General features: G+C 53.2%; 1 protein-coding gene across 1 annotated transcript in view; it reads left to right on the top strand.

Annotated features, from left to right (window-relative positions):
- Positions 1–2223: 2223 nt before the first annotated feature.
- Positions 2224–26603, top strand: part of LOC144943820 (rho guanine nucleotide exchange factor 3-like) — a 31158-nt gene continuing 6778 nt past the window's right edge. Inside the window, exons 1-9 of the mRNA XM_078871670.1 lie at positions 2224–2510; positions 14980–15078; positions 15459–15626; positions 16443–16505; positions 16947–17043; positions 17582–17658; positions 18019–18282; positions 21620–21829; positions 24605–24800. Coding sequence (XP_078727796.1) covers positions 2436–2510; positions 14980–15078; positions 15459–15626; positions 16443–16505; positions 16947–17043; positions 17582–17658; positions 18019–18282; positions 21620–21829; positions 24605–24800 — 1249 coding nt within the window. The 5' untranslated portion in view covers positions 2224–2435. The remainder of the gene's footprint in view (positions 2511–14979; positions 15079–15458; positions 15627–16442; positions 16506–16946; positions 17044–17581; positions 17659–18018; positions 18283–21619; positions 21830–24604; positions 24801–26603) is intronic.

The following is a 26603-nucleotide window of genomic DNA, read 5'->3' on the forward strand; positions in this document are numbered from 1 at the left end:
GCACCATTAAGCAATTGGTAATTAAATATAATATTTTAGTCCTAAAAAGTGTAAAATTTTTGAAAAAAATTTTCACGAACATTAATTGTCACCCACAACGAGTCTGTGTGGAAAATGTCAGCTCGATTGGATCACGGGAAGTGGGTTAAAAAACGACCGAAAGATTTGCACGGTCCTAAGCAAGCAAGCGAAATTAATATAAAGGATTTAAAAATAAAAACAATTCCGTGAGAAATGAAGTGCCTTGCTGGCGGTCACCCATTCAAAGCTGACGCATCAGGCCGGGCGCGGCAGGGGGGTGGGGGGTGAGGGGGTGGCCCTGCTTGGCCTCCAAGATCTAACGGGGCCCCAGGGCGTGCGTGGCATTGCCCCGCGACGATGCGGCAGGCGGTGGGGACCCTGGGACCATTGTTCTCAATCAGGGGTGGGGAACGTCCGGGGCCCGTGGGCCGTACGAGGCCCCGCGAAATTATTTGGTGGCGGCCCTGCCAAGGCAACCGCAGGCGGGACTCGAAATTCAATAAATCTAGGAGCAAACGTGGAAAAGCAGTTGCGAGTAGCAACATCATCAAGACCAGCTAACATCGCCAAAGAGAAGCAGGTCCAGCCCATCGCATTAGGGGGTGAGTTAATTAAATGTTTGACCAAATATAACAACAGGCTAATTTTTAAGTTGATAATTTTGTATGGCCCGCGAATGATGTTATAGATATCCAAATGGCCCTTGGCAGGAAAAAGGTTCCCCACCCTTGTTCTTAGTGACCGTAGACGGAGGAAGCTGCGACGTGGAGGGTGCAGGAGGGTGGAAGTTGCGAGTGCTGGCATTGGCAAGCGTGTGTTGTTTTAGGGTTGGGTTGTTCAGTATCGGGGCGAGGGGTGGAGGTGAGGGTTATGGGGGGGGAGGAGGTGATGCGGATGCGAAGTTGGGCACACCCCCACCCTTCCGACACACACACACATTACAAAGATCCCCCGAATAGCCTTCATTGTGACTCTTGGGGCAAGTGCCGCAAGCGAGTAGCACCGATGATGACCGGCACGTGCGCACACGAGGGCTATTGGTGGCCAGCACCACGCCCGGCCGCATTTGTCTCCCCAGTGCTGATGTTTACACACCGCACCGGGTACTCACTTAAGGCTGAGTCGACCTAGGCGAGGCCCAGAACTGGTTTAGATCATCGTCACAAATGTTTCGCACTCGCCAAGGGGTAGTGACGTCACCGCGGCGCTTGTGCCAGGCTAGGTGCACACACACACTCCAGAGTCTGAACACTCGCCTCCCCATCTCACCCTCCCCTCACTTAAGGCTGAGTCGACCTAGGCGAGGCCCAAAACCGGTTTAGATCATTGTCACCGATGTTTCGCACTCGCCAAGGGGTAGTGACGTCACCACGGCGCTTGTGCCAGGCTAGGTGCACACACACACTCCAGAGTCCGAACACTCGCCTCCCCCTCTCACCCCCCCCCTCACTTAAGGCTGAGTCGACCTAGGCGAGGCCCAGAACCGGTTTAGATCATCGTCACCGATGTTTCGCACTCGCCAAGGGGTAGTGACGTCACCACAGCGCTTGTGCCAGGCTAGGTGCACACACACACTCCAGAGTCTGGACACTCGCCTCCCCCTCTCACCCCCCCCCCCCTTCTTGAACCCCACGTGGTTGACGGCGCGTGAGGGGGGGGGGCGTGAGAAGCAGGAGGTGACTCCAAATGATGCAAGGGGCATCAGAAGTGAAGCTTCTAAGATGATTTAGTTTGACCGGCTGAGAACTCGAGAGAGACCAGCGGTGACGGGTCTCGGTTGTGAGCGTGGCCTGGGACGTCGATCTGCCAGTAGGGTGCGGTGATTGCTGCCGATGTGTGTCGGATTTAAATTCGCGGTGTCGTTTTCGGATTTGGCAAATGCGTGGTCACCAACGCCCGGCACACCAATAGGCCTACGACTTGTCACATCCACTGGGAATGAAACAGACGTTGCGTGGTAGTAATTGTGTACGGATATTTATTACAACCGCAGTATTAACCAGGGCGGCCGCTGGGTTAAAGGTAGCAACGAGGACCATGAGAAAGCAGCAGCAGCTCCAGTGATCAGCAGGCAACAGTCGGGAGTAGCTGGCGACAGTGGGGGGGGGGGGGCAGCAGGCAACAGTATGGAGTAGTTGGCAACAGTAGGAAGCAGGAAGCAACAAGCGGAAACAAATCTACGGTCTAATTCGGAGCGGAGAAATTGCGTGGGGGGGGGGTGGCCTGCGCCTCTCCGCTCCACACAGCCACTGCTGCCGCTCCGTCGTGACTGCTGCTCCTGTTGCTGCTGCTGCTTCGACTGCTGCTGCCCCGCGATGCTGGTGGTCTAGGCGCCGCTGGACTGCGTGGAGGAGGAAGCTGCTGGTGGACGTGGTGGTGGTGGAGATGGTTGATGGTCGAGGGAAGCTCCAGTGATGGTCGTGATGAAGCGCTGCTCCATCTCCTTGCACGCGCACATGGACGCGCTCAAGGTCATCGAGGATGACCAGGTGGGTGTCTCATTGTTCTTCATCGTCATTCACGAGACGCGGTTTATCCACTGCTGGATGTACCTTCCCCCCCACCCGGGCTGCCACTGTCTCTTCACGGTGCCTGCGATTCCACAATCCATCGCGTTCACCTCGTACGATACGTTCTCTGTGCGGTGACCTACCACGGAAAAATACGTCCACAGCTATATGTACATGCTGCACACACACACAAAACTAAGATCCGCTTGTTTAGTCTTAGGCTGTTGTTGAGACAAGTGCTGTTAGCGAGCATCTACATGAAGGCGGGCTTGGTGCGGGCAACACCACGCCCCGGACGACTTTGTCTTCTCCAGTGCTGACGTTTTGTACAGACCGCAACTCGGTACCCAAGTCGAGGGCCGGTTTCGGAATATTCGTCGAATATTCGTCAGCGATGTTCGGCGGCAGTGGTGAGCGGGAATTTTCGCTCGGGCTTGTCCGGTTCGTGGCGCAGTGCAGCGCTAACCACTGCGCCACCGCTCCTCGCACGCACACAAAGGTGCCCCCGTATGCATAAAGCCTGAACGAACTTTTGGGGCAAGTGCTGTTGGCGAGCGGCACTCTGTGAAGGCCGGCACGGCACGCGGCGTGGCTGGGTTGGCCAACACCACGCCCGGCCGCAGGATCTCATTTGAGGCTGAGTGGACCTAGCGGAGGCACATAACCGGTTCAAATAATCGTCCCTGGTGCTGTCCGTGAGCGAGAATCGAACTCGGGCGGACGTGTTCGTAACGCAGCGCGCTAACCACTGCGCCACCGCTCACACACACACAGACAGACACATCTAATATTGAACGAAGCTCGTCTCTCTTAAAAGGAAAAATAAAATATAACAGGCGACGTTTCGGGCAATAACCCTTCATCATAGGACATACAAAGGGCCTAGAGAAGTAGGGTTTAGTTGAGATACCTCTCTATGTGTCGTGAAGAAGGCCCATTGCCCAAATCGTCGCCTAGTATGTCCCTTGTTACTTTGAAGGCAGTGACGAATGAGTTCAGCGGTATTGTGTGTGTTTTTGTGTTAATTCTTAACTGTGCTTCTGCACAACTGCCAACGCAGCAGTAGCAGCAGTAGCAGCCGCGTCGCCAAACCACGCGTTTTACGTAACAGAAAGTGGTCCCGCACTACTGCACGAACTGAAACACGTTCCACTCCGGTGGACACGTTGCCACGTTGCTTTTGTTTTCATTATCTCGCGATCCTGCGCTCTAATAATCAACCTCGGCACTGTATACACACGACGAGCTGACATCATCATCATCAGTTTCGCCATCACCGTGGGGCTCCCACCTTGGCTGCCACTCCGTTATTTGTCTCGACCATCGCCGTCGTCCCTGCCAAACTCAAGCGGTGGCTCTTCGCACATTTTCAGAGGCGGTGGCGCTTTCGCCGAGAAGAAATCATGAGCGCGAGGGGCCTCCACACAATTGAAACCATCTTTGCCAGCACGATGATGATGATGGGGAGGGGGGAGGGGTTTCTACATGTGTGTATTGTCGGGGGGTGGCGCACGCCAGATGCCGCACTAAAGGCCACCAAAGGGGCTCGCGGGACTTGCAAATGAAGAACACTGACCTGAAGCCTCCACTCGATTTTCTAAACAGTTTGAACGATATTCTTGGTTCTTTCGGTAAAGTCACGTAGAAGGGAAATAATAAAATATAAAAAAAATACGTGACTTTACCGAAAGAACCAAGAATATGAATCCGTGCAGTCACGAAAGCTTTAAATCGAAGTTTGAACGATGCCATCGAGAACCCGTGAGATGTCTCCCCCACGTGCTCATCTCTCTCTCTCGCTCTGCGTCTCGGCGTTACTCCCCAAGAGAAGAGGAGCACGTGGCGGAGACATCTCACGGGTCTTCTCGGCATACTCATCGGGGGGGTTTTTTTGTTTGTTCTGCGTTCTTTTCTGTCTCTCCCCTGAATTGCCCGCGTCTCTGAAACCGCACGTCACGCAGAAAGTAGTCACACCGCACTGATTGGAAACGTTCCTATCCATTACAGAACGTCCTCTCGCTCTCTCTCTCTCGCGTAGGAAGAGGAGGGGGGGGAGACCTCGGTTTCTGTTCCGGGAAATTGAGCCAGAGTCGGTAGCGGCCGAGCGTTTAGGTTCGATTCCCAGCAAGGTTGACCAATCGTTTCCTGGTAGCGATATTAATTTATATATTAGTAACACATAAATAAATAACAACGGCTGACTAAGTTCAATACTCAAACTCGTAACGCGCTGCTGTGGAGCAGAGACAAAGACGTGTCGCAGAGGTTCACATCACGGTTCAAACTCGAGCGGCCGCCCTGGTTAACACCCTGCAGGTGCCGTGAAAACGCTGTAACGTGCGCTCTGCTTCACGGTGGATGTCAAAGATCCGGCGACGTTATTCGCACGAGTGTGCCATTGTGTGTCGGAGTCATTGCTAACATTTCCCTAAAATGTGGGATCTCCAACTCGGGGACGTGGTTCGTATGCTCTCTCCCCTGTTCTGCGCGGGTTTCCCCCGGGGATTCCCGTTCTGTCCCCGAGCTAAAACAACGGTGTCAAGTCGCATTTGCCAAAACATCCAAATGCTGACAAATTACTCGCAGATTACTCAAGTTTGAGATCGCGCGCAGCGGCAGATACATCGATTCCCCAACCCCCTAACTGCGCAAATTTGGCAGGACCCTCCTGCAAGAGACTCACGAGACTCAGTGAAGCGTTCCTGGCTAAACGAGCGTGATGAGTATAAGAATGTAACATTATCATGGGTGACAGCCAAAATATGAACAGACCACGCTGTTATGTGTCCTCCGCATATATATATTAAAACATTTACATAGTCCATGAGCATATTTGTTTTCTACCAATCGTCACCAGCAGACTGACTGCTGATGAGACGCGGAAGGTGGAAACCAGTCCAGAGTTGACTTGTTTAAACACACGCTGCTTAATAATGTTGCTCTGGAGAGGCAATAGACGGATACAATTATATCATATACTTATTTATAGAGTAAGATATATACTATATCATACTCTATAAATAGAGATAATATAGCAGGCAACATTTCGGGAAATGACCCTTCTTCACAACACAAACAGTTGTATGTATTTATACTGGTAGGATCCTCTGGTTACACCAGCCCACAGGGGATTATTTTGTCCGTCCGTCGTGCAGGGAGGGGCTGGGTGGGGAGGGTGGGGCTGGGTGGGGAGGGTGGGGAGGGGCTGGGTGGGGAGGGGCTGGGTGGGGAGGGTGGGGCTGGGTGGGGAGGGTGGGGAGGGGCTGGGTGGGGAGGGGCTGGGTGGGGAGGGTGGAGAGGGGCTGGTTGGGGAGGGTGGGGCTAGGTTGGGGCTGGGTGGGGAGGGGCTGGTCACCCCGTGGTGCCCTTATAAAACTCAACGTTTAACCTACTCACGCTGGCTTGTGCCCGCCCTCACAGCTGGGCATATTTGCGGAATACACCACGCCGCCGTTGACCCTGGCCATTGACCGAGCAACCCAACGTTCCTACCAGCTCCCTCCGCAGGAATGTGTTGTATATGGCGGCCCCGCGGTGTTTGTTGACGAGTGTGTTGAGAGTTGTTGTCGTGTTTGATTGTGTCGTGTGCACACCGCTGCCAACGCAGCAGCAGCAAGCAGCACCGATTAATTTATTTACGATAAGCATGTGCTTACTGGACGGTTTCAAAGGTCAAATTAATATACGGAAACTGAACGGAACATATAACCGAGTCCTGCAAATGTACATAGATTGATTTGAAAAGTTGCGGGTGTGAGTGTTATCCGCTCACGTATTTATCTTCGTTGATTGACCATACTTCACCACTCTGGCTGCGAGTGTTCGGGCTGGTGCAGTGGCGAGTATACCCAATGGACGGTTCAGGATACCACGGCCCAACATTTACGCTTAAATTTGTTTCATACCGACCCCGGCGACTTGGGGGTTACGACTTACAATCCTGAGCGTCTTGTAATCTGGAGAACGCGGTCACATGCGCGGTGGTAATACGGTAATGTTACACCACGAAGACTGCATGTGTGAGCAATCGGTGGCGTTCCCCTGTGGATAAACAAAGTGGCACTCGCCCCCCGCCCCCGTCTTCCCTCCCCCTCCACACCAAAATATTTGATTTGGGCGTGCCACGGTCCAAGTGACCGTAAATCTGAAGTTTATCATGGCCTACGGTGAAAATAATGCGGGGTGGAGTCGAGATGGTGATGATGGTTAAATAATGGGGGCGCAGTTGTTTGTGAATGTGGTTGAATGCTAATAATTGATGGTAGGAGAGTTGTTGATTATAGTTAAGTAATGGAGGAGGCGTTGTATTGGCAATTACGGTGAAATAACAGGGGCGGTTGTTGAGCTGGTGATTAGCTGTGCTGGTGATTGTGGTTATGTAATAGCTGTGGAGCTGTGTTGGTGAGTGTGGGGCTCGTGGGTTGTGAGGCTGTGTTGGTGAGTGTGGTGACACGTTGGTTGTGATGGTGTGTTGGTGAGTGTGGTGACAGGTTGGTTGTGATGGTGTGTTGGTGAGTGTGGGGCTCGTGGGTTGTGAGGCTGTGTCGGTGAGTGTGGTGACACGTGGGTTGTGAGGTTGTGTTGGTGAGTGTGGGGCTCGTGGGTTGTGAGGTTGTGATGGTGAGTGTGGTGACACGTTGGTTGTGATGGTGTGTTGGTGAGTGTGGTGACAGGTTGGTTGTGAGGCTGTGTTGGTGAGTGTTGGTGAGTGTGGTGACACGTTGGTTGTGTTGGTGAGTGTTGGTGAGTGTGGTGACACGTGGGCTGTGAGGCTGTGATGGTGAGTGTGGTGACAGGTTGGTTGTGAGGCTGTGTTGGTGAGTGTTGGTGAGTGTGGTGACACGTTGGTTGTGAAGCTGTGTTGGTGAGTGTTGGTGAGTGTGGTGACACGTTGGTTGTGAGGCTGTGTTGGTTGTGTTGGTGAGTGTTGGTGAGTGTGGTGACACGTTGGTTGTGAGGCTGTGTTGGTTGTGTTGGTGAGTGTTGGTGCGTGTGGTGACACGTTGGTTGTGAGGCTGTGTTGGTGAGTGTTGGTGCGTGTGGTGACACGTTGGTTGTGTTGGTGAGTGTGGTGACACGTTGGTTGTGAGGCTGTGTTGGTGAGTGTTGGTGAGTGTGGTGACACGTTGGTTGTGAGGCTGTGTTGGTTGTGTTGGTGAGTGTTGGTGAGTGTGGGGCTCGTTGGCTGTGGGGCTGTTGGTGGAGTTATCACTTCGCTGCGACGGGCAGAGGAAACGAGGGCAGCTCATGATTTCACTTCGAGAAAGCAGAACAGGAAGAGCAGGGAGGAGACGCGCAATCGTACTGTTTACAATTGCAAAGGTGCCCCAGGTAGCCTGTGCATGGACTGCTGGGGCAAGTGCCCTTCGGCAGCATCTTGTGAAGATCAGGACAATTCCCGAGGGGATGGTGTGGCGGTCATAACGATCGCGATTTGAAGTCGAGGCGACCTCGTGGAGACCCGGTATCGGGTGAAGATATCTCACCCGCCACTTGTGTTGGCCGTGGCCTGAAATTTTACTTCGACCGCAGAAGTTCGTAGCACAGTGCGATAACCACTGCGCCACCACTCCCTCACACACACACACCCACCAATATACACGCGCACACATCTCTACATATAAAGATCTCCCGCATTGCCTTTCAACTGCGGTTGGGGCAAGTGCTGTTAGTGAGCACCTGTGTAGGCCGGCACGGCACACGAGGTCGTGGGTGGCCAGCACCGCGCCTGGCCGCCTTTGTCTCCCCAGTGCTGATGTTCACACACGACCCCGGGTACTCATTTAAGGCTGAGTCGACCTATGCGAGGCCCAGAACCGGTTTAGATCATCGTTACCGATGTTTCGTCATGAGCGAGAACTCGCACCCACCCAATACACACCGCTGCAGGTAATAATTTAAGGCTGAGACTGCCTAGGGGAGGGCCTATGACCGATTGAAAAATATTCGCTGCCACGGTTATTGCTCGCGAGCAGGCAATCGAGGTCGGGTGGCCGGGTTCGTAAAAGCGCAATGCGCTAACCACTGCACCACCGCTCCCCACATGCGCTAACCACTGCGCCACCGCTCCCCACACACGCACGGTGGATATATAATCATCATGTGTCTCCTACTGGAGGGGGTGAACACGAGGAAGGGGAAGTTGCCCGTCACACGAACGTGTAGATGTTGTACGGTACTCGCGCACTTGACACGGCAAGCCACGGAAAGGGAAGGAGTCACACTTCCAGGAATTGAAGTTTCCCTTCGACTGAGGCCTTGCTCGGTATTCTGGGTAAACGTGTGGCCATGCTCAATCCACTGCTGGGTGCCGGCCTCAATCGGGCCGCTTGTGGCTCGTGGGAGTCAATTTTGGCAAGGCTTCAGCACACTCTTAGGGTCAGTCTAGTTTTGCAGATGTTCCGTATCAAGTTTGGGTTTTTAAATCGCGGTGACGTCCTTCATGCCGATCGCATCTCTCACAATCGCAGAGGAACCACAGGCGAGCGGTAAGGTAGCAGCAGAAGCAGCAGCAGCAGCAGCCAGGCGCTGCCAACAATTGCCCAAGTTCTGCAGTCCTCTCTATATACGAAGGTGTTGTGAGGCCAATTAATGAGTAGCGAATCGATGCGGGAGGAAACCGGAGGACCCGGAGAAAACCCACGTGTGCCAGCGAATGGGCAACAGGCGATCCACTATATAGAAGGAACAGATGGAGATTAGTCCGCACTTTGCTCTACCACCTTCTGAGGGTGAGCTATGGGGACATGACACCTCCTCGCCACGGGAAGAGAGTTGGAAAAGATGGAGATTTAGTCCGCAATTTGCTGTACCAACTCCTCCTGCCAGAGCCGGGGGATATGGCACCTTCTCGATGTGCAAAGGGGAAGGCAGTTGGAACGGATGGAGATTAGTCCACACGTTGCTGGTGAGCCAGTGTTCGGCTTCCGAAAGCCCAACGGGATGTGAGTTTCGCAACATGTGTGGTACGGCGGGAGACCAACACCAAACTTCGCTCTGTGCAGGGGCATCGAGGGGCAGTGTAGCTGCCCTTTGCTGCCCACAACGTAGCCCCCGCGGCAGCCTAGGCACATAGGGAGGGGGTCACCCGTCCACACACTAGGCAGGCTCAAAGCCTGCTTAGCTTTGTGGGTGGACTGTGTATATATGTACGTGTAAGGGTGGTCACCCGTCCACACACTAGCCAGGCTAAAGCCTGCTTAGCCTTGTGGGTGGACTGTGTATATATAAGGGTGGTCACTCATCCACACACTAGCCAGGCTCAAAACCTGCTTAGCTTTGTGGGTGGACTGTGTATATATTATATATACACTGCTTATATTATATATACACTGCTTATATACACTGCTTAGCTTTGTGGGTGGACTGTGTATATATATACGTGCAAGGGTGGTCACCCGTCCACACACTAGCCAGGCTCAAACCCTGCTTAACTTTGTGGGTGGACTGTGTATATATATTCATGCAAGGGTGGTCACTCATCCACACACGAGCCCAGGCTCAACGCCTGCTTAGCTTTGTGTGTGTTTTGGCCGTATTTTCGGCATTGTGTTGCATTGTAATTGTCTGGCGTTCATTCGCCCAATGATCGGAAACAGAAGGTTTTGGTTTGGATTATGATTATAATCGCAGTTTGTTTTACGTGTTTTTGGTGTTTCTATATATTTAGGCCTCATTTTTATATTTGTTTAATACCACAGTGGTCCGATCATTAAACTTCAATTTAAAATTTTCCGACGCTGCAGTGCGTGTTCATGAGCTCAGTTTTATCCGCAACTTCATCAGAATATTTGACCAACAAAAACTAAATTCAACACATCCGTCAATAACGCCACCATGCATGGCATCAAAAGAATGAAACATATAAAAGGCGACGTTTACAGGCAATGTCCCTTTTTCATTATAACTTATAGAGGCCAGTAGAGAGACAGAGTGGATGGAAAGGAGTGTAAACTCCGCTTGTTGACACCACGGGGGCCAGATGATGAGAATTACAGTACATGTTTGTATTCCCAATGGCCAATTTTCTGAATCTTTATTGAGACTGGAGGAATCCGATGAGCTATGAAGCTCTTCTTCACAGGTGTCCAGTAGGTTTAAATACAAAATGGCATGTTAAGTTACGCTAGTAGTGGTTATTGAGTAACAGACAATCCCCTGCAAAAAAAAATAACAATAACTACTGTACTAAATAAACTAATTTATATTAAAAGTAAAAATATAAAATGTTGCTGGCACATTGCATTGTGGGAAGAGTTGTTCACCACGAGAGCTACAAGGCAACAATCCGCCCAGCACTTCCTTTCTGGGCCCAATCACCAACATTTCAATAAAAACAGTGTAATTGCCATTGAAATGGTCCTGTATTTTACTATTAAACTGTATTAATTCATGTTCTATCAACTCTTATGAGCCACTCTATATCTCTGGCTTCTCTAAATTATTTGCTACGATGAAGGGTAATTTCCCAAAGCGTCACATGTTATATGCTTTTCCTTTGAGGCCACGCATTCAGTTATCGTGACATGTTGAGTTTTTTTTAAATTTGTGCACCACTGCCAACGCAGCATAAATATATGGGCAGTGTGTTTTTTTCATCAGATTGCTAAACTGTATTTAATTATTTTAATTGTTCCACATTTTTATTATATATTTAGTACAAAGATCACCCGTATAGCCTTAACAGGCTGTTAGGACACAGCACACGATGGGGTGGGTGGTCAACACCACGTCCGGCCGCCTTTGTCTCCCGAGTGGCGATGTGTTTACACACCACACCAGGTACTCATTTGAGGTTGAGTCGACCTAGGGGATGCCCAGGACCGGTTCACATAATAATAGTTACTCGTTTGAAGCTTTCGTGACTACAGGAATCCATACGCTTTGGCTATTTCGGTAAAGTCACGTGGGTATAAAATAAAATACATCACGACGCTTCGGGCGCAACACAAGCGTCAGGTTCCCACCTGAGGACGAACGCTTGTGTTGCGCCCGAAACGTCGTGACGTATTTTATTTTATACCCACGTGACTTTACCGAACGAACCAAAGAGTAATCATTGTTGGTGTTGGCCGTGCGCTCGAATTGTCCCCCAGACAAATGTTGTTGCCGGGCGTGGTGCTGGCCACACGAACCCCATGGCGGGACCCCGGGGTCCCGAATACACGGAAGTCAAAATCGTAATCAATACATTCATTTTTGGCGACTCCGTCCCACCGCGCACATCAACGCCGCGACCCGCCTGGCGCTGATCATTCTGTTGTCACTTCGTGTCCAAGCGCAGCAGCGAGGACGAATGCGCACAAGAGCTGAACAAGCGAATGTACTCCATGCTCGGGTATGGGCAGGATCATAAGTCCTACCCAAAGCTGCTCAAACTGCCTACACGACTTAAGTCCTTTATGTGTCATAACGGGATGCATAATACAGTGAAACTGCTCTCTTATCTTCATTATTACGTGTCACCTACCAATGTCTGCAGCCAGGATCAATCGGTGACAATCCTATTACCTGCAGATATTTAACAGATGAGATGCTTGCACCGTTAATTCCTCCTGTTTGATCATACTTCTCTTGTCCGCATGCATTTGTGCAGATAGGTTTTTTTTTTGCGGCTAAGCCATAGTCCTCACGTACCGCTCGTATCAATGCAGATAAGAGGAGCGGCGACCCACTACTCTGTAGAGTAACATTGGTAGAAACGCTTGTTACAATATGAACAGCGCATTTAAAACTATTTCATGTACTGTTTATAAAGTGTGTTCACAAATCCACACTGAAAAACACGATGATTGACAGAGGGGTGTAAATTATTTTTTCGATAGTGTATTTAAATAGAGGTACTGCAGGCAAGTAGTGTTCCGTTTTAAAGGTATAGTTTAACAAGACAACACTTGCCACCATCCTTCAAACCCATTGGTGAAAAAGAGCAAAGTTTTTGTTGACATTATAGTATAATATTTGTGCCGTTGCGGGCATTCGTAGCTGCTTGCTAACAGCACTTGCCCCAACAGTCTGTTAATGTTTATATGGTTGATCTTTTTCTTTACCCCACACATGCACGTGCTTTCACGTACACAACAATAACGCCCGCTATTCGCCACTAAGTGGCGGTGACATCACCACAGCCCCTGTGCCAGGCCAGGTGCACTTTGAGGCCACGTCAAGTGTGGAAGGCTCGCTGACAGGTCACGGGACAGATCCAGGTGCCGTGGGTTGACTGATGTGACTGGCAGATGCACCAGTTGTGCCAACTCGCTACATTTGAACTGCTTGGCGCTTCGCTCGTTTTTTGCGAGCATCGCTCCTCTGCCCTCCGTTGTTGTTGGAGGGCGACTGCCTCCACCTGCCCACTCGCGTTCTTCACGAGCCTCCTGCATAGAGGCCGATGCGATCTTAGCACCACTGGTGCCGATCTTCGGCAAGTCCACCCAGCTCCCCCATCCTCCTGGACCGCATCAGCTCCATCTCTTCTCCAGCCCGTGCCGTGCCCGTTTAGCCCTCTCTATCCGATCAAACATAAGCCGCGTGCGCATACGGTGGCTGGGCATGCTGGCTACATGACTCAGCCAGCGCAGCCTTGCCTGCCGTGCACACGCCTGCACACACGCGCGTACGGTGTTCGCGATGCCCAATCACACGCGGGCTGACCGCTCGCCCACCACGTGTGCTAGCCGTGATAAGAAATCGCCCCGTGTATGCGGCGTCACCTACGCGTTTTCATGGCCGGATCTGAGGTTTTTTTTGTTTTAAACGAAGGACGTGGTGCTGCTGACGATGGTGGTGATGGTGGGGGCGGTACGGGATGGATATAACACAGTCCTTCAGTACTGCAATGAGTTTGCCTGGCGGTGGCAGCTACGTTAACACATCACTGTGGAAGCAGTGAGAGTTGGTAGATTACACACATGACAAGAGTTATATATATATTTTTTTTAAACTAACTTTTTCATGATGACCAGTTTGTTGTTGTCATACAAATGCAGGAGTCACACTGTTAGTAGCCATGGAGTAACAGAAACAACCCTTCAATAATCACGATCGATAACGAAAGTCTGCGTGGTGAACCTCTTTTGGGGGCCGTCCATAAATGACGTCACGCGATTTTTGACGATTTTTGACCCCCCCCCACCTCGTCACACATCGTCACAAATGTCTGATCTCCCCTCCCCTAGGTGCCCATCGAAACCAATAAATAAGCTAATTATTTTTTCATGATGAGTTAAATAAAAAAGTGTTGCTGGCACATTGCATCGTGGCAATATTTGTTAAATCCACAGATCAATGCATCCCGGGGCTCCACCCCAGTGGTGGTGGCTGCAGCACTGTGCAGCACAACACATCTCTAAACCCCAAATAATTTTAGGTTTTTTCGGTAAAGTCACGTAGGTAAAAAAAATTAAATTAATAAAAGTAAAATAAAAAAAAATCACGACTTTTCCTAAGAATATGAATCCTTGCAGTCACGAAAGCTTCAAATCTAGAACCCAAATAATTTCACAAGGAAACAATTCACCCCACATTGAGAAATCTCCCCCCCCTGCCCCACTCACCACTCACTCCCTCTTAATGGGGGGGGGGGCAGGGGGGGGGGCGCTCGACTGCGCGTAGCCTGGGGGGCGCCTGGCGAGTCTCGTGGGCGCGACTTACAGGGGTCATGGGCAGGGGGCCGGAGCTTGCGACGGGGACTCTGTGATGGGTTGTCAGGTGTGGAGCAAGGGTCGGTGGTGTTACGGTTAGGGGTCACCATTTGGGGCAGGTATTTAAGTCGAGCATTACGGTTAGGGTCAAGGTTAGGGTTGAATTAGGGTGAGGGTCATGCTTTGGATTTGGGGTTAGGGTTGGGAGTCAGGGTTAGAGGTTAAGGGTCAGGAATAAGGGCTATGGGTTATGGGTTCGGGATGAGGGTTATGCGTTTGGGGCTGTGTTTACAGTTGGGGGTAGGCACGTGGCTAGGTTCAGGCTCAGAGTGTAGCTCTGGATTTAGGATTAGGTTTAGAATCAGCAGTACAGTCATCGTTAGGGTCAGGAGCCAGGGAGCTGTGCTTGGGGTCATGGGTCAGGGGTCGGCAACCCGCGGCTCCGGAGCCGTGCAAGGCTCTTTAGGACTGCTTCGTGACGTCACTCACACTGCATTGTGGCTCTTGAAACATAAAGTTGTTTTTTACAGAATTCTAACAAAAATGCCCCTTCTTATTTTGTTTGTCGATCCCTGGTCATGGTTAAGGGTAAAGATTATAGTTAGGGTGAGGGGTTGGGGATAATGGGTCATGGGCAGGGCGTACGATTGGAGATCGCGTACCTGAGGTCACGAGCTGCCATTTGGGAGGCGTTTCTGGCGAAGCACTGCCCCACCCCTCGCTGCCCCTCGCTGCCCCTTGCTGCCCCCCACTGCTCCTACCTGCCCCCGACTGCCCCTCACTGTTCCCGGCTGGCCCCCTCTCTGCAGGAGCCGTCGTACAGCTCGGGGCGAGCTCCATCTCGTGGGAGCTCTTCCCCCTTCTCGGGGTTCAAGTCCCCAGCCAAGCGACTCGGCAACCCGGCACAGGTGAGCTGGGGGGTGGGGGGGGGGGCTCCTAGGAGAGGCGGAGACCCCACAGCGACAGCCCCGAGTCTCCCACACCACCCCCCTTATATACCGTGCGTGGCCACGCCCCTGACCCGTGGCCACGCCTCTATTCCCGAACCTTCTCGATGGCCCGAGACCACTCGTTCTACCGGCTGACTCCACACTCCTCTTACGTCATCTGGCCACGCCCCTATTCTCGATCATTCCCGTGGCCATCAGACCATTCGCACTGCAGGCTGACTCCCCTGTCATTACCTCCCGCGGCTACTCGTCCACTTGCACCGCAGGTTGACTCCCCTGGCATTAAACACGTGTCCCAAAGTGTTACCGCTTTGCCCCTTCCCCCTCTCCGCCCGCAGCGCTCCGCCAGCTTTAGGGGGCTGCAGCGCCCCTCACCCCCCGCTCTCCGCCCCTCGCCCCCCACCCCCCCGCGCCGCCCGTGCCGCACCGCGTCGCGCCTGTGGAGCGAGACGTTCGCCTCGGAGTCCAAGAGGGAGCTCAGCACGCGGGACGTCCGCAGGCAGGAGGTGAGACGCAGCGTCGTCGTCATCAGCAGCGGCATCATTAGCAGTGTCATCATCAGCAGCAGCATCATTAGCAGTGTCATCATCAGCAGCAGCATCATTAGCAGTGTCAGCATCATCAGCATTATCATCATCATCAGCATTATCATCAGCAGCATCATTAGCATTATGATCATCAGCAGCAGCAGCATCATCAGCATTATCATCATCAGCAGCAGCATCATCAGCATTATCATCATCAGCAGCAGCAGCATCATCAGCATTATGATCATCAGCAGCAGCAGCAGCGTCATCAGCAGTGGCCAGAGCGGTCCCTAGGGTCCGGGGCCTGGGGGTGACAGCCCTGGGCCCTGTGCTTTGGGGGTCCTGCGCTTTACTACATCTGACATCGTGAGGTCGTCACGATGTCAGACAGCATCACCAAACGATGCGGCTGCTGTGCAATTGTGTCATTTGTGGTGTCATTTTCGAATTGCTTTGAATATTATTTTAAACATCTGCTGTCTGTACAATAATCAACATCACCATCAAACGTAATAGCAGCAGCATCATCATCATCAATAAATATCTATTCATAATCATCAGCAGCAAGTGTCGGTGAGCATTGCCAGCAGCAATGCTTCAATCAGCAATTGTATAATCAGCATCGGCAGTATCATACGTAATAAAAGCATCATCATCAGCAGCAGCAGCAACATCATGAGGTTCAATATCGTCATCAGCCATACAAATTGCGATGATCATCATCAGCTGCTGCAGCAACACTGATGATGATCATCATCATCATCTAAATTTGGACCCATCTCCTCCTCTCCCAAGGCGATCTTCGAGTTGTTTCAAGGGGAACAGGACCTCGTCGAAGACCTGAAGCTCACCAAGATGGTACGAGTCGCCATGGCCCGGCACGAGCACGTCACCGTCACCTCGTCACAGCCCCCCCCCCACACTCTCACCCCAGTATTGAATAACAAAAACAATTGCAGCATTGCCCCCTCTTGGCGGACTTACACGCACGCTGCGTTCAACTTGTGCCACACAGTGAGAGCTGCCACTGGGGGGGGGGGGTCATGCATTCAGTCATCGCGCGTAGCCAGCGAAGCATCGTTGCGCTAAACACGTGACCTCTTGCGACCTCGCATGAAATTGCTCTTGCTGCCGTACACCGGTGGCGTCTTGAGCGATTTCGTTTGACCCGCGGATCACGGGGGTCACCGAGGACATCGATGACATTACGAGCGCAAGATGAGTGTGAGCTGTAGTTGTCGTCGCTAGCCGGTACGCGTGCTAACTCGCCGTGACCCCCTCCCCCCCCCCCGCTCCCAGGTTTACCAGGACCCCATGCGGAAGCTGAACATTATGAGCGAGGAAGAGTCGCAGAAGATTTTCGGCAGCCTGCAGTCGCTGGTGCCTCTCCATCAGGGTGAGAGATCATCGTCATCATTGTCAGGAATCATCGTCACCAGCAGCAGAACTATCCTCATCAGACCTTTATCATCTACATCTGGGGATGCGCTCCTGATTTTCAGGTGAATAAAAATAAATGATCAAAATCTGGGTTTAGAATTGTTTCGGATTTTGCCGCAATCCGACAGGAAGTGACATCACCTGAATGATCGACAATCTGCCGAGGCTACTGCTGCCTGTGGTAGCAGTGGTGCACAAATAACAACAAAAAGTCGACACAGTTGTCAATAACACCGTGGCCTTCATAGGCAACGTAAACAACAGGCAACGTTTTGTACTATGCCGGAGGGCCATTATGAGTCACCTCTGATGTGTGCGCGCGTATGTGAGTGCATGTGTGAGTGCATGTGTGTGTGCGTGTATGCGTATGTACGTGTGCGCCCGTCTTTGTCTTAGTTGTGCGCGTGCGTGCTCGCCAACACCACTTGCCCCAACAGTCTGCTAAGGCTATACGGGGGAATCTTTGTCTGTTGTGTGTTTATCGCCGAGCACAGAGCTCGTGGAGCGGCTGCAGGAGGCGAGGGGTCCCGACGGATCCGTGGAGCGAATGGGACAGATCCTGCTCAACTGGGTGAGCATCAGCACCCCCACGCCTGTAACCCAGCACTGTCGCGGCGAGGGTTGGTGGATCACGGCAACGTTGTGAAACTTCCTTCCCGCGGGCGTCGAGGAAGTGCCGTACCCGAAAAGGCGGCATAGCAAAAATGTGGACTCCACCCGTTTCGTCTGTATGGGATAGAGTGTTTCCCCCTCGCATGCGTGCATCCGGGTGCTCCGGTTTCCTCCCACGTGTAAGCACTCATCAATTGGCCGATAACACCTTCATATATAAGGGATCACAGAGCTCGGGACAATCGTCGGTGCCAACTCATCGCGTGGCTGCTGCTGCTGCCTTCCAACTCGCCTGCGGCCCGTCCTCGTGCCCGGCTAGGTTCCCCGGCTGCGCCCCGCCTACCGCGGCTACTGCTCGAGCCAGGCGGAGGCGCGCGCTCTGCTCGAGTGGCGGCGCCGCGACGAGGAGAGGGTGAGCGACTTCCTGCGGCGCTGCCGCGAGTCGCCCTTCTCGCGCCGCCTCGACCTCAGCAGCTTCCTGGACGAGCCGCGGTCGCGCCTCGTCAAATACCCCCTGCTGCTGCGCGAGGTCCTGCGCCACACGGGGCCCGCGCACCCCGACACGACGCCCCTGCAGCGAGCGGTGAGCGGACGGCATCGTCGCCGTCATCATCATCATCATTATCGCCGCCGCCGTCATCATCATCATCGTCGCCGCCGCCTCCGTCGTTGTCATCAACAACCCGTAATCACTCCTCCACAGCAAGGGGTCGTTACAATTACCGTCATCATCATCATGATCGCCGCCACCATCATCGTCATCAACAACAACCCGTAATCACTCCTCCACAGCAAGGGGTCGTTACAATTACCGTCATCATCATCATGATCGCCGCCACCATCATCGTCATCAACAACAACCCGTAATCACTCCTCCACAGCAAGGGGTCGTTACCATTACCGTCATCATCATCATCGTCATCGGCAGCGAAATCACTCTTGCCACCACCGGCACCACCACCATCATCACTAACACTATGGGCATCATCATCATCATCCCAGCTGACCTCACCATGCTTACGATCGTGTAGAATCATCACCCAACAATTCAACAACAACAACAACAACCGCCATTCGCCACTAAGTGGCGGTGACGTCACCACGATGCTTGTGCCAGGCCATGTGCACCTTGAGGCCACGTGAAGTGTCGAACGCCCGCTGGCAGGAGGTCACGGGGCAGACCCAGGTGCCACGAGTCGACTGACTGAGATGACTGAGATGACTGGCTGATGCACCACCTGTGCCCCCTACTGTGCCACCCAACAATTCACCCACTCACTCACACACATACGTGTGTAGTGACATAGAATGTGTCACTAGGGTGTGTAGCGCTGGTTGCTGGCAGAGAGGGGGATCTGAGGGTGTAGCAGCCCGGTCTGCCAGCAGGGCACGTGATAGGCCGGGGAAAGGGGATGTAGGGCAAAGGTGACAGAGGGTTTCAGTTTGTGGTTCAGTTTCATTCATTAGGTGTAACCCTGTGAGCCATGCGGCTCTTGACTCGGGTGCAACCGCAACAAAACAAAAACATGAACAAGAAACATCTCAAAGTGACTACACGCAACAGAAAAATCCTGGAAAAACCAGCAAAGTCTTCCAACAAAAAACAACGCATTTCAACGCTGTGTGCAAAAATCCCAGTGGGATGCAAGTCAAACACGTGGGGTGAGGCCCAAAACCTTCTGGTAGGTTCCAGAAGGGGGCGTGGCCGAGGGCGGAGCCAGGCCACGCTGGGGGGGGGGTAAAAGGGAGGCCCCGACTCTGGGTCGGGGCTGTCGTCTGGAATGGAACCCGTCGTGCGACGTCTTCGGCGTTGTAGGCCAGACAGTGTGCCGGCTGTCCTGACCAAGTGTGTAGTTATCCCCCGTGCCTGTGATGGCTGGAATAAATGTGAATGCCTCCTACTACTCGTGTCTCCCAAGTGAGTCACTACACATGTATCACCATCTGGAGCTGCAGCAGCAGAAGCATCTCTATTATATACCGACCACAACCTTCTCCACCATGATCATCATCAGCACCGCCAACATCATCATCATCACCACCACCATCACCATCACCACTGGCCTGGCACTCACTCTCCAGAGTGCAGAGGAATCACCGTGATCTTGGCCATGTGGAATCATCACCACCAACATCATCATCATCACCACCAACATCATCATCATCACCACTAACATCACCACCACCAACATCATCATCACCACCAACATCATCATCACCACCAACATCATCATCATCACCACCAACATCATCATCACCACCAACATCACCACCAACATCATCATCACCACCAACATCATCATCACCACCAACATCATCATCATCACCACCAACATCATCATCACCACCAACATCATCATCACCACCAACATCATCATCACCACCAACATCATCATCACCACCAACATCATCATCACCACCAACATCATCATCACCACCAACATCATCATCACCACCAACATCATCATCACCACCAACATCATCATCACCACCAACATCATCACCACCAACATCATCATCACCCCCAATATCATCATTTCTTCATTATTGACAACTTGCAGCTCAGCACACGGCAGATGCCTGCGCAGCGCGACTCACGACCTCCTCTTGATACCAAGATCCAGGATGGTCATCGTGTCTATGCGCCACTTCTCGGTGGCAGCCCCAACAGTCTGGAATGCCGTCACCCCTCTGCACATTCGCAGCATCACCTCAATCGCCTCCTTTAAGAGACACTTTAAAACTCACCTCTACAACCACGCTTTCGAGCTACTCTGAGCTTGGCTCTGCGCCTCTGAGTTGCGGCCGTTACGTCCGCAAATTTGCGAGCGTTATAAATTGCATTATCATTATTAACACCACCAACATCATCACCACCACCAACATCATCATCACCACCAACATCATCATCATCATCACCAACATCATCACCACCACCAACATCATCACCACCACGATCAACATCATCACCACCACCAACATCATCACCACCACCACCACCATCATCACCACCACCAACATCATCACCACCACCAACATCATCACCACCACCACCACCAACATCATCATCATCACCACCAGCATCATCACCACCACCAACATCATCATCATCACCACCACCACCAACATCATCATCACCACCAGCATCATCACCACCACCAACATCATCATCATCACCACCACCAACATCACCACCACCACCAACATCATTACCACCACCACCAACATCATCATCACCGCCAACATCATCATCACCACCACCACCACGACCAACATCATCACCACCACCAACATCATCACCACCACCACCACCATCATCACCACCACCAACATCATCATCACCACCAACATCATCATCACCACCAACATCATCACCACCACCAACATCATTACCACCACCAGCATCATCACCACCACCAACATCATCACCATCACCACCACCAACATCATCACCACCACCAACATCACCACCACCACCAACATCATTACCACCACCACCAACATCATCATCACCGCCAACATCATCATCACCACCACCACCACGACCAACATCATCACCACCACCAACATCATCACCACCACCACCACCATCATCACCACCACCAACATCATCATCACCACCAACATCATCATCACCACCAACATCATCACCACCACCAACATCATTACCACCACCAGCATCATCACCACCACCAACATCATCACCATCACCACCACCAACATCATCACCACCACCAACATCATTACCACCACCAGCATCATCACCACCACCAACATCATCACCATCACCACCACCAACATCATCACCACCACCAACATCATCACCACCACCAACATCATCACCACCAACAACATCACCACCACCACCACCAGCATCATCATCACCGCCGGCGCGTGGCGGTCACGTGCTCTGTCCGCAGCTGGAGGAGTCGCAGGCGCTGCTGGAGGAGATGGACGCGCTGGCCGGCGAGGCGGAGTGCCGCTTCTTCCTGGAGCGCCTGGAGCTCGGGGACGGGGAGCCACGGGAGCCACGGGAGCCACGGGAGCCGGGGGGGCCGGGGGCTGCGGGGGCACTCGGCGCCACGCGCAGCTTGCGCTGCCAGGGCGAGCTGCGCAACCTGCGGGGCACCGTGAGCACTCGCGCTGTCGCCAGCAGCATCGGCATCAGCATCATCAGCATCGGCATCAGCATCATCAGCATCGGCATCATCAGCATCAGCAGCATCGGCATCGGCAGCAGCGACAGCAGAAGGATCGTCATCATCAGCAGCATCAGCAGCATCATCATCAGCATCATCATCATCAGCAGCAGCATCATCAGCAGCAGCAGCAGCATGGTCATCAGCAGCAGTATCAGCAGCAGCATCAGCATCATCAGCAGCAGCATCATCATCATCAGCAGCAGCATCATCAGCAGCAGCAGCAGCATGGTCATCAGCAGCAGTATCAGCAGCAGCATCAGCATCATCAGCAGCAGCATCATCAGCAGCATGGTCATCAGCAGCAGCAGCATCAGTATAATCAGCAGCAGCATCGTCATCAGCAGCAGTATCATCATCAGCAGCAGCAGAATCATCATCAGCAGCAGAATCATCAGCAGCAGCATCGTCGTTATCATCATCATCGGCAGCAGCAGCATGGTCATCAGCAGCAGTATCAGCAGCAGCGTTTGTCGTCGATCGGCCGTCACTGTTCTCGTCCTGTCGCTGGCCTTGTTATTGTCGTCGTCCACAGCACAAATCATGAGCATTGTCCATGAATTGATCATCACCCAGTGACATCATAATCATTAGACCTCCTTTGCCAGTACCAACATATAATTATAGGGGTTTCCCCCTTTTTTCTAGCAACAAAACTGAAACCTTTTTACAAGGAATCATGTGTGCATTAACCACAAAACTTGCAGTCGTGGATGTCATATTTATTGTTGTTGTGGCCGGCAGCGTCATTGTTGGTGTCATCTTCGTATTGACGACTCACTCGCCCACTTACTCACCCATGCATTCACCCATCCACTCACTCCCTCATACACTCACCCACCCACTCACTCACCCACTCACTTACTTACCCACTTACTCACCCACTCACTCACCCACTCACTCAATCATCCACTCACTCACTCACTCACCCACTCACTCACCCACCCACCCACTCACCCACTCACTCACTGACTCACCCACCCACTCACCCACTCACTCATTTACCCACTCACCCACTCACTCACCCACCCACTCACTTACCCACTCACTCACCCACCCACTCACTCACTTACTCACTCACCCACCCACTCACCCACTCACTCACTCACCCACTCACTCACTTACCCACTCATACACCCACCCACTGACAGCCTTATCCACCCACCCACTCACTCACTTACCCACCCACTCACCCACTCACTCACTCACCCACTCACTCACTCACTCACCCACCCACTCACCCATTCACTCACTTACCCAGTCACTCACCCACTCACTCACTTACCCACTCACCCACCCACTCACCCACTCACTGACTTACCCACCCACTCACCCACTCAAACTACCACCCCACCCATACACTCACCACCCCCCAACCCCTCACCATACACTCACTCCCCTCCCCCCATACACCAATTCACTTTTAAATCTCAATTTTAAACTAATTTCTGTAGAACTGCTTACGGTGCGGAAAGAAAGTCAATATACATAGACCTATCCCAGTGCCGGATTAAGCGAGTGTGGGGCCTGTAGCATATGTTATTAAGGGGCCCTAAATTAAAAAAAAAACACGTAAATATTAAAACACACATTTTTTTTACTTGCACAGTAAAGTAATTTTCTTTTTCATTTGCTATACAGCCAGATTATACAACAAATCGCTAACCTTAAACACCCAGTCGTTCATAAAAATTGAAGGCATACTGTTTGGTTCTTTCCGTAAAGTCACGTAGGTAGAAATTAAATGAAATAAATCACGACGTTTCGATCGCATCACAAGCGAACTTAACCAAGTGGGAAGTTCGCTTGTGTTGCGATCGAAACGTCGTGATTTGTTTATTTTATTTCTACCTACGTGACTTTACCAAAAGAACCAAAGAGTATGGATTCCTGCAGTCACGAAAGCTTCAAATCAAGTTGAAGGCAGTATAGTACTATAGTAATAGAGCAAGTGTAAAATCACTGAACCGGAATTGATAGCTTGAAAGCATTTTAGCGCGGGGCCCTTGAAAGTGCGGGACCCGCAGCTACTACACGTGTAGCTACTTCTGCTACCAGGAACACATTCCTGCGCAGGGAGCTGGTAGGAACGTTGGGTTGCTCGGTCAATGGCCAGGGTCAACGGCGGCGTGGTGTATTCCGCAAATATGGCCGACTGTGAGAGCGGGCACAAGCCTTACAGCACACGTGTGTACAGTGCCCTGTGCAGAAATGTGTACAGTGCTCAACTAATGGTTTTATTTTGACCGGGCAGGGCCCACTGAGCTGTATACAATTCGGAAGTGACCTTGCCTCGAATGATGGCTCAACGAATTGGCGCCTTAAATGTCGAGATTGAGTGCCGTGGCCGCCTTCCCCACCCAGCCCCTCCCTCCCCACCCAGCCCTCCCCACCCAGCCCCTCCCCACCCTGCCCCTCCCCACCCCACCCAGCCCCTCCCTCCCCACCCAGCCCCTCCCCACCCTGCCCCTCCCCACCCTGCCCCTCCCCACCCCACCCAGCCCCTCCCTCCCCACCCTCCCCTCCCCACCCAGCCCCTCCCCACCCTCCCCTCTCCACCCAGCCCCACCCACCCCTCCCATATTTGGAATGCACGACGGACACAATAATCCCCTGTGGGCTGGTGTAACCAGAGGTTCCTACCGGTATAATCCGGCACTGACTTATCCACCCCCCCCTCCTCCGTGCCACCCACCCACCCCACAGAAGGTGCACGTGTTCGTGTTTGGCACCGCGCTCGTGGTGTCACGCCCGGGCTCCCGCGCTGCGGGGGGCCGCGGCCCCCGCTACCGCGTCACGGGGAGGCCCATCCCCGCGTGCGACCTCGAGCTCTATGACCTCCGTGACGGCGAGGTCAAGGCGGGGGGCTCATTCCGGGGGGCCTTCGGGGCCAGCGAGACCGGTGAGGGGCGGGGGGTGTGGTGGTGAGGGTGTGGTGGTGAGGGTGTGGTGGTGAGAGTGTGGTGGTGAGGGTGTGGTGGTGTGAGTGTGGTGGTGAGGGTGTGGTGGTGATGGTGAGGGTGTGGTGGTGTGAGGGGGGTTGGTGAGGGTGTGGTGGTGAGAGTGTGGTGGTGAGGGTGAGAGTGTGATGGTGAGGGTGTGGTGGTGAGGGTGTGGTGGTGTGAGGAGGGTTGGTGAGGGTGTGGTGGTGAGAGTGTGGTGGTGAGGGTGAGAGTGTGATGGTGAGGGTGTGGTGGTGAGGGTGTGGTGGTGTGAGGGGGGTTGGTGAGGGTGTGGTGGTGAGAGTGTGGTGGTGAGGGTGAGAGTGTGGTGGTGAGGGTGTGGTGGTGTGAGGGGGGTTGGTGAGGGTGTGGTGGTGAGGGTGTGGTGGTGAGGGTGTGGTGGTGTGAGGGGGGTTGGTGAGGGTTTGTTGGTGAGGGTGTGGTGGTGAGGGTGTGGTGGTGAGAGTGTGGTGGTGAGGGTGTGGTGGTGTGAGTGTGGTGGTGAGGGTGTGGTGGTGCGAGGGGGGTTGGTGAGGGTGTGGTGGTGAGAGTGTGGTGGTGAGGGTGAGAGTGTGATGGTGAGGGTGTGGTGGTGAGGGTGTGGTGGTGTGAGGGGGGTTGGTGAGGGTGTGGTGGTGAGGGTGTGGTGGTGAGGGTGTGGTGGTGTGAGGGGGGTTGGTGAGGGTTTGGTGGTGAGGGTGTGGTGGTGTGAGTGTGGTGGTGAGGGTGTGGTGGTGAGGGTTTGGTGGTGAGGGTGTGGTGGTGAGGGTTTGGTGGTGAGGGTGTGGTGGTGAGAGTGTGGTGGTGATGGTGTGGTGGTGAGGGTGTGGTGGTGAGGGTGTGGTGGTGATGGTGAGGGTGTGGTGGTGTGAGGGGGGGTTGGTGAGGGTGTGGTGGTGAGAGTGTGGTGGTGAGGGTGAGAGTGTGATGGTGAGGGTGTGGTGGTGAGGGTGTGGTGGTGTGAGGAGGGTTGGTGAGGGTGTGGTGGTGAGAGTGTGGTGGTGAGGGTGAGAGTGTGATGGTGAGGGTGTGGTGGTGAGGGTGTGGTGGTGTGAGGGGGGTTGGTGAGGGTGTGGTGGTGAGAATGTGGTGGTGAGGGTGAGAGTGTGGTGGTGAGGGTGTGGTGGTGTGAGGGGGGTTGGTGAGGGTGTGGTGGTGAGGGTGTGGTGGTGAGGGTGTGGTGGTGTGAGGGGGGTTGGTGAGGGTTTGTTGGTGAGGGTGTGGTGGTGAGGGTGTGGTGGTGAGAGTGTGGTGGTGAGGGTGTGGTGGTGTGAGTGTGGTGGTGAGGGTGTGGTGGTGTGAGGGGGGTTGGTGAGGGTGTGGTGGTGAGAGTGTGGTGGTGAGGGTGAGAGTGTGATGGTGAGGGTGTGGTGGTGAGGGTGTGGTGGTGTGAGGGGGGTTGGTGAAGGTGTGGTGGTGAGGGTGTGGTGGTGAGGGTGTGGTGGTGTGAGGGGGGTTGGTGAGGGTTTGGTGGTGAGGGTGTGGTGGTGTGAGTGTGGTGGTGAGGGTGTGGTGGTGAGGGTTTGGTGGTGAGGGTGTGGTGGTGAGAGTGTGGTGGTGATGGTGTGGTGGTGAGGGTGTGGTGGTGAGGGTGTGGTGGTGAAGGTGTGGTGGTGTGAGTGTGATGGTGAGGGTGTGGTGGTGATGGTGTGGTGGTGAGGGTGTGGTGGTGAGGGTGTGATGGTGAGCGTGTGATGGTGAGGGTGTGGTGGTGAGGGTGTGGTGGTGATGGTGTGGTGGTGAGAGTGTGGTGGTGAGGGTGT

The sequence above is a fragment of the Lampetra fluviatilis genome, chromosome 32 (genome assembly GCF_964198595.1).
Source record: "Lampetra fluviatilis chromosome 32, kcLamFluv1.1, whole genome shotgun sequence".
Taxonomy (NCBI): Eukaryota; Metazoa; Chordata; class Hyperoartia; order Petromyzontiformes; family Petromyzontidae; genus Lampetra; species Lampetra fluviatilis.